Source organism: Sphaerodactylus townsendi, linkage group LG06 (assembly GCF_021028975.2).
Source record: "Sphaerodactylus townsendi isolate TG3544 linkage group LG06, MPM_Stown_v2.3, whole genome shotgun sequence".
Lineage (NCBI taxonomy): Eukaryota > Metazoa > Chordata > Lepidosauria > Squamata > Sphaerodactylidae > Sphaerodactylus > Sphaerodactylus townsendi.
The window spans coordinates 122,745,055-122,753,182 of NC_059430.1; the positions used below are offsets into that span (position 1 = coordinate 122,745,055).

Genomic DNA, 8,128 nt, shown 5'->3' on the forward strand with positions numbered 1-8,128 from the left:
GAGCCAAGTCTCCCAAAGTTGGGAGAAATGGGCAGCTCCAGCTGGGAATGGTGGTGATATCACTAGTTCCGCCTTCTCCACCCTGGTTGGACTCCATGGTTTGAGTTTCTGTGTAGTCCCGTCCAGAGGAGATTGCCTCAGGAGCATGTACGGTGTTTCCCTGCTCTCTCCTTAACCCAGAGATGCATCGAACTGCCTTTAAAGCTGCACACTGGAACTTCAGATCTCGGAACGAGTTTGAGACCAGCCATCCTCCGCCATTGCTTAAACTGGAATCTGGCCCTGTACTTACTTGTAAGCTCCTTGAGTAGCTCCTCCCAGCTGGCCCACAGCACCTTGGCCACCCAACAGCTGGAAGAGGGGGTTGTTGAGACGGGAGTACTGCAAGCCCGTGCCACTCAGGTAGGACCCGTTGCCTCCGCCAGATAGCTGTGCTGCCAGTAAACTGGGGTCTAGTGCACCTGGGAATGGGGGAAGGGGAGAAACATGGAAAGAAATTAACACCTTTACAAGCATCCTCAAAGTGGCCTCATCAGGGCCCAGAAACTACCAGCCTTCCAAAACTATGGGAAACATCCAGAAATGCATCCTAAATACAAGACTTCCAGCAGAGACAGCAGACTAGGGGAAGCTCCAGACTAGGGGAAGAAGCTTTAGGGCCCTCAGTCAACCTGAACCTCTGCAAAGTTCACCAAGTCACAAGGTTTGTTTTCTTAGGATTTTTAATTTGAATCTTGGCGGAACTTTCTTGGTGGTGGCACCATTTTTTGAGCTTGCCCAACCGTCTTGTGCTGTATTGCCATCAGATTTTTTTATTCGGGGGGGAGGGGGTCAAAGCTGCAAAGACATGACCTCGAGAGAATTCCAGCATGAGACTTTGAAGACTGATTGCATCAGATTCATGGAGATTTTAAAAAGATACGGAACGACTACAAAATGGCAGCCAGAAAATGTTTTCGAGAAGGGGAGCGCAGACAAATGAAAGATTTTGAAAACACAGTGGAACCTCAGTTTTCATTGCCTTTGGTTTTCATCGGTTTTGGTTTTCATCGATTTTTTTAGTGGTGCACCGTCCCAGTTTTCACTCTGATTTGCCCTCTCAGTTTCTACCTCAATTTGCAGTAAGGTGCATGGTTTTGTGGAGAAAAATCACCCGGACAAAGCTGTTGCAGGTCAGGTTCGCATTTTGTTTGATGCTACCAACGTGCTTTGCCCCCCCATTTCAGACAAATCTTAAAGAGGCGTCAGAAACAGACCTCTTGGGACAGCTGTCTGGTGCAACATTGGTACACTGGCTCTGAAGCTGGTCCTAGTGTTATTGTTTGTTACTGTTTTCAGCATTGAACACTATGTTTATTCACCAAAAAAATGTGTTTTTGGTATGTTCTTTGGAGTGCCTAGAACGGATTGATTGGATTTACATTGATTCCAATGGAAAAGTTTGCCTCGGTTTTCATCGATTCTTTTCGGACGGATTACCAACGAAAACCGAGGTTCCGCTGCATTTGCAAAACTTTTTCAGGGACTTGGGCAGAAAAGGCCACTCTGGCAACACAACCATGGTCAGCTCAGCTCCCCTCTCCAAACGCCACCTCCCCAGAATCTCCAGGAATTTTCCACCCCAGAATTGGTGTCCCGCCCCTATCCTAGGTAATTTGTACCATGCAACGAGATGGGACGCTGTGCAGGTCTGGTGGCCAGGCGATCCCCACGCCTCCGGGGCAGACTTGCGGTTCTCTGCAGTCCGATTGAGCCCTGGGTGGAAAGGCAACAAGGAGGAAATCAGGCCTGGCGTGAACTCCCGACCTTTGCTCCTTGCCCTTTGCAAGGAGCTCGGATCATCTCTTCCATTGTAGGTTTTACTGCACCCTGGTAAAAAGTGATTAAACAGCAAATTGCGCAATCTCAGCATTTACACTGACGTTATGTTTTGTTACGTTAGACTAGATGGCTTCTTTTATAAAAAACGTTACTACCCCTTTTCTCCTTTGCATGCAATTTTACTTATTTGCTTCGTGGGCAGAAAGAATGAAATGTCAGCAACAACAACAACAACAAAATACGGTGCGTGCACAACCAAACACCACAACCACCATGCACAGCGTGTCGGATAAAATCTTTGCATACTACACAGTGAGCAGAGGAGGAGCCGGACTCTTTGAACCTACCTGGGCAAAAAAAATTCCTCTCCACCACTGAATGACCTCATCCTGTTATCCTGCTTCTCTGCTCAGTGTGCTATCTTGGCCTGATCCTTCCACAAAGCAACAGTGACTCATATCCCAGCAGGTGGTGCTCTGTGACCTACCAGGGCAGGGGTCTGCAACCTGTGGCTCTCCAGATGTTCATGAACTACAATTCCCATCAGTGGGGGTGGTGTGGGGGGGGGGGGGGGTGGGGGCGGGGGGCCGGCGGGGGAGGGGCGGGGGGGGGGGGTGGGGGCGGGGGGTGGGGGGGGCGGGGGGGGGGCAACCTGTGGCTCTCCAGATGTTCATGAACTACAATTCCCATCAGTTGGCCATGCTGGCAGGGGCTGATGGGAATTGTAGGCTCATGCAACACCTGGAGAGCTATTACAGGTTGTGAGGACTTCTTTTGGTACTTGGGGGTCTTGATCCATAGAGTTCAATGCCCTAGCAATCTCCCCTGAATCCTCTACACCCACAGAACTGCAAGGCTTGATTAACATACATGAAATAAAAAACATTCCCAGCTTGCTTAAGAGACCTCTGATACCGTTTTGCTTATCTTTGCTTCATGGATGAAACTCCAAGGAAAGGTCAACCTGATTGCGCCATCTCTGGTAAGGTTGCCAGGCAACCAGAGGGAGGGTTGGGGGGGGGGGCTGCCAGTGTCCCAGGAGAAAAATAAAAAGAGAAAAAGAAGGCTCTGGCTACTGACAGGAAATTCTGACCACAGAGTTCTCAGCAATTCCTAGAGACGCCCAGAAACAATATTAGTTCCAGCAATTGTCAGAAACTCTATGGTAAAAACATACGAGGCATCAGGAACTACATAGGCAGAACTTTGGGTAAGTAGAGGAGGCCTTATTTTTCTTTTTTCCAGGATGATTTTCTCCCTGCCCGCAACTTTGGCTTGTTTCCACCTGCCAATCAGGTGGGCATCAGCAGGCAGGGCTACAATTGAATGCAGGTGGGCAAATGGTAACCCTAATATCTGGTCTTTGCCTTCATGATGAACCTAATAGCAGCACTCACCTTTCTCTAGGGCGTGTCCGGTGACTTCCTAAAAAGGGAAAAAGTAATCCCAAACCCATCCTCCCCACCTTTCGGCAGCAAAACATGACGACACGGAGGTAAAAGGGAGTAGGACTGAATCTGTACAGGCAAAAGGAAGGGACATTTACAATCAAACACAGACCAAAGAGGACAGACAGACCTTGACAGAGCTGCGGACGGAGAAGACACAGGAGGACGAGTCGGACTGGTCGGAGCCCAACACAATGACCTTGCGATCTGTCTTTTGGGTGAAAGTAAGCTGCAGAAAGACACAGACACATCAATGTGGGGGCACAGCTGAAAGGACCAAGGTGCAGATTGCTTCTCTGAGCTGGGAATCCTAAACCCATTCTCAGTCAGCTGGTGCTAGCACGGAAAACAGCAAAGGAGGACAGACTCGAGATTTTTTTAACACATAAACATGCATGGGGCTGCCAAACGTTTGGTGCATCATCTACAGCAACCGGCAGCTTTCCCTACCGCAGCATCTAGAGAATCTTTCAGTCGGAGCTGCTGGGGATCGAACCTGGGACCATCTGTGTACAAACTGCCTGCTCTGAGAATGAGCCATACCAGTGATCTAATTCACCCCTTTAAGACAGCCGCACTGGACTTATGACCATGTATTGAATCAGACCACTGAATTAGGTCACTGGTCCATCATTGTCAATAGTGGCTCTTCCGGATATCAAGCGTAGGTCTTTCGCATCATCCACTCACTGCCTGATCCTTTCCAGCAGAGACGTTTTGCCACTGAACCATGACCCTTCTTCACCCAAGATGTGAGCACTGTGCTGGCAGAATACGTGTATTCTAGCAAGTCAAAACCTTTATCCATCAGACAGGTGGTCTGAAATTGGGGGGAGGGGTTTGGGGGGGATGCAGGGTTGTTTATCTTTTATATTGCCAATCAAATAAAACCTACAGGCATTGAAAAATCATTTGTAAACTTGCTTTTGGGAAGGGGTGTGTGGATCAGATGGTGTAGCAGTGACCTTACAGGTGCTGGCCAATAGGGCCCCCTGTGTGGCATGTTAGCCAATAGGGCCCCCTGCATGTATTGGCTACTTGAAATCGGCAAGTCGGCCGTTGCCCCCTGCCAGTCATGACCATTCTGAAAACATAATAAAGAATTGTCATTTTCAAAGCACACCCCAGGACAGAAAGAGGTCTTATCACTTTCAAAGCGTGGCAGCTGTTTTAACTCAACAATGGAACGGTTTGGGCTGTTAAACAAAGGATGTTGCTAGAGCAGTGGTGGCAAACCTATGGCACGGGTGCCACAGGTGGCACTCAGAGCCCTCTCTGTGGGCACGTGCAAACAGAGTCCCCCCCACACACACACACACATCTAGGCTGGCCTGGGCCGCTGGGCTCGATTATTAGCATTAAACCTAAGACCTAGTTTTGGGGAAGCAGTGTAGGTAACCCTGTTAAGCGCTGTTAAACCGCACTGATTTTCATGTGAAGAACTAAAGCACCATCCTTTACCTAGGAGTAAGCTCGGTTGCTGGCAATGGGGCTTGCTTCTGAGTAAACCCTCCTAGGGTCGTGATGCACGGTTGCTTCAAAGCCAAGCTGCCGACTACCACCAAGCTTAATCCCGAATAACGCAGGCCTCGGAGCCAACCGTTTTTTCTAAACTAAAACCTCAGTATTCAGGTTAAATTGCTGTGTTGGCACTTTGTGATAAATAAGCAGGTTTGGCCTTGCAATTTGGACACTCGGTCTCAAAAAGGTTTGCCGTCATTTGGCTCTAGCACAGTGGTTCTCAACCTTCCTAATGCCGCGACCCTTTAACACAGTTCCTTATGTTGTGCTGACCCCCAACCCTAACATTTTATCCATTTTACTGATGGAGAACACTGATGCAGAGAGTCTTAGGCTACCCCTGTGAAAGCAACCCCCGAAGGGGTCGCGACCCACAGGTTGAGAACCACTGCTCTAGCAAATGAGCAACCTGGAGCAGGCAGAGATGAACTTGGATCAAACTCAGTTGAGATGTTGAAAAAGAAACAAGTTCTTTAAAGGTCAACCTCCCTCACTGGAATTTCCCATCTGCTTAGTTGCTGTTTGGCTGAGAATGTTTTTCCAGGTGAAAATCCCTGGGAGCCAAGGTACTTCTCCTGTGATAAAGAAATAAATGCATCACTCAGAGAACTATGTTGTGTTGCGTTTGCCAAGCTGTCTACATCATAAACGGGGAAAATCCACTGAGTATCCAATTACTTCTCTTTATTCTTCACTCCCAACTTAAACAAAGACCAAGTACATAAAACTTCACACACACACACACACTTATGTGTTTGAGTTTGCTTTTCGACTCCTGGGGGGAGGGAGCTATTGTTTCCAAGGGGTTTTTTGCACAATGTATCATGTAAACTGCCTTATTCTTTTGTAGTGCACTATCAACCGGTCTGTGAAATTCCACTTTTGTGGGTTCAAAGCCGCATTGCTGCTCTCTTGGCCACAATGGTTGTCTTTACATTTTCAGCACTGGCGTAATGCCCATTGGGCAAGGTGGGCAGCTGCCCAGGGCATCACCTGGTGGGGGGCATCAAAATGCTGGGTTCGTTTTTGGGTATTTTAGTGGTTTTTCCGTTTTTGGCCTGCAGGGGGCGCAGTTTTCAGGTTATGGCACCAAAATGTCAGCGTTTCATCAGGGGACTGTCCTTATGCTGGTCTTCAGGTTTGCGAGGTTTGGTTTAGGGAGTCTGTTATGGACTTCCAAAGGTGGTGTTCTTTATCTCCCATTAGCTTCCAATGGGAGCTAATAGGAGATGGGGGCTACAGTTTTGAGGGTCCACAACTTTGGTCCCCCTGAACCAAACTGCACCAAACTTGGGGGGTATCATTAGGGCAGTCTCCTGATGAGACCCTGAAAGTTTTGAGACTGTGCCTTCAGAAATGTCCCCCCACAGCCTGCAACTCAATATTGTTAGCAATTCTGGAAACCCCAACGCAGCAACGGAAGATTCCTGGGGCAAATTCCTCTAGCATTGTCCCTGCAGGGGGTGCATTTTTTACGTATCGGCAATCAAAATTTCAGGGTATCATCTGGAGATGATGGCACCCCCCAAGCTTGGTGCAGTTTGGTTCAGGGGGTCCAAAGTTATGGACCCTCAAAAGTGTAGCCCCTATCTCCTATTCGCCCCCATTGGAAACAATGGGGGATGGGGCAACCTCTTTGGGAGCCCATAACTTTGGAACCTCTGAACCAAACCTCACCAAACCTGGGTGGTATCATCAGGAGAGTCTCCTCGATGATATGCTTAAAATTCCTTTGTCTGCTGATATGTCTAAAAATGCATCCCCTGCAGGCACCAATGTCCTGGTGCAAAAAATTTTTGGTCATGGTGGAGTGGCCGCCCATGGGGGTGGGGGGGCATCCAACTCAGGTTTTGCCCAGGGCTACAGTTTTCCCAGGGCTGCCTCGTTACACCCCTGATTTTCAGATACAAGCTATGCCTCTATTTCCACTCCACGGCTGGGCCACTTCTCAGCCACTCCTGAGTAGAAATGATGTGAAAGGACCCAAATAGAGCATTTTATCTCATGGCTTCTTGTTCCTAAACGAAGGCCCCTTCCGCACACGCAAAATAATGTGTTTTCAAACCACTTTCACAACTGTTTGCAAGTGGATTTTGCTATTCCGCACAGCTTCAAAGAGCACTGAAAGCACTTTGAAAGTGCATTATTTTGCGTGTGCGGAATGAGCCAGATACACAATAGTTAACCAGGTGCAGCTTTCCTTGGACCAGAAGAAAGGTGATCCTGTTGGATTTCGGCCTGCTGTACAGCTATTAAAGGAATTGGAGCCTTAACAAGAAGTGGGAGAGTCAAGCCCGGGGATTCCTTGCATATAGGATTACCAACTTTCAAGCGGGGGCTGAAAATCTCCCAGAATTACACTCGATCTCCAGACAGAGATCGGTTTCCCTGCCACTTTGAAGAACAGGATTATACCCTTCTAGAGCCTCACTTCCCTCATCGTGAGTGATTTGCCAGTATTCTGAAATCCAAACAACTGTGCTCATTTTGTTCAACTCACAAAGACTTGGTTGAGCATATTCTGCTTATACATTCAAACTTTAATGGTGTTAGGCCCAATTTTTTTTCATTGTTCCCTAGACGGTACTTTGTATCTCCCTTGGAGTTTTTGCTCAACAACAATGAAGTTGGAGTAACCGTATTGGTCGCAAACTTCCTGTGGAGTGTGTTGGGAAAACTTTGATTTGGTTATTTGTTCTTGGCTCTGCTTGTACTCAATTTCCTGATTTTGTTAATGCCTAATAAAGGTTCTCTGAAGAGACCCACCCCTCCCCAAATCCCAATCCCAAATCCCCAGGCGTTTCCTAACCAGATGTTGGCAACCCTACAATGCACAACCAGACTGTTCGGCGAACCCGCTGGTGTTCGGAACACCCTGTCCGGGAATAGGAAACCTGGTCTTGAAGGACGTGCAAACAAGGAGGTGGTGGGAAAAAAGAAAAACTCCAGAAGTGCTCACCTGAGTGAGGGATTGCTGGCTGTCTGGAGAGTCCCCCCCATTCTCTTCTAGATACGCTGGGCCCATATCCATCAGACGATTTTTTTCCTAGACACACACAGAAAGATAAATGAGGCTACAAATCAGCCCTGGGCTGAGAAGCATGCTTTTCTTCGTGCAATGCCGCCCACACTTGCCCTATTTGTCGCCAGCGCGGATCACACCTTTGTACCAATTGCAACCTGCTTGTACTCAATGCACTCTTGTGAAAACAACAACTCATATCATCTCCTGCTCAGGGTATTTGTCAGGAAAAAAGTAGGGGCTCACTCCCAGTTGGTCTAAAGCAGGGGTAGGGAACCCGCGGCTCTCCAGATGTTCAGGAACTACAATTCCCATC

At 48.2% G+C, this 8,128-nt stretch overlaps 1 protein-coding gene across 4 annotated transcripts in view; it reads right to left on the bottom strand.

The window, feature by feature from the left end:
- Positions 1 to 7,835, bottom strand: part of PHLDB3 (pleckstrin homology like domain family B member 3) — a 28,112-nt gene extending 20,277 nt beyond the window's left edge. For 2 of the 4 annotated variants that reach the window (XM_048501293.1, XM_048501292.1), the window contains exons 1-4: positions 7,750 to 7,835; positions 3,400 to 3,498; positions 1,662 to 1,755; positions 293 to 461 (exon numbers count right to left, since the gene is read on the bottom strand). In XM_048501293.1, the coding sequence (XP_048357250.1) occupies positions 293 to 461; positions 1,662 to 1,755; positions 3,400 to 3,498; positions 7,750 to 7,821 (434 nt within the window). In that variant the 5' untranslated portion in view covers positions 7,822 to 7,835. Of the gene's footprint in view, positions 1 to 292; positions 462 to 1,661; positions 1,756 to 2,736; positions 2,788 to 3,399; positions 3,499 to 7,749 lie in introns of those variants that run through there. The other 2 variants (XM_048501295.1, XM_048501296.1) reach the window with 2 other exon arrangements.
- Positions 7,836 to 8,128: the final 293 nt, after the last annotated feature.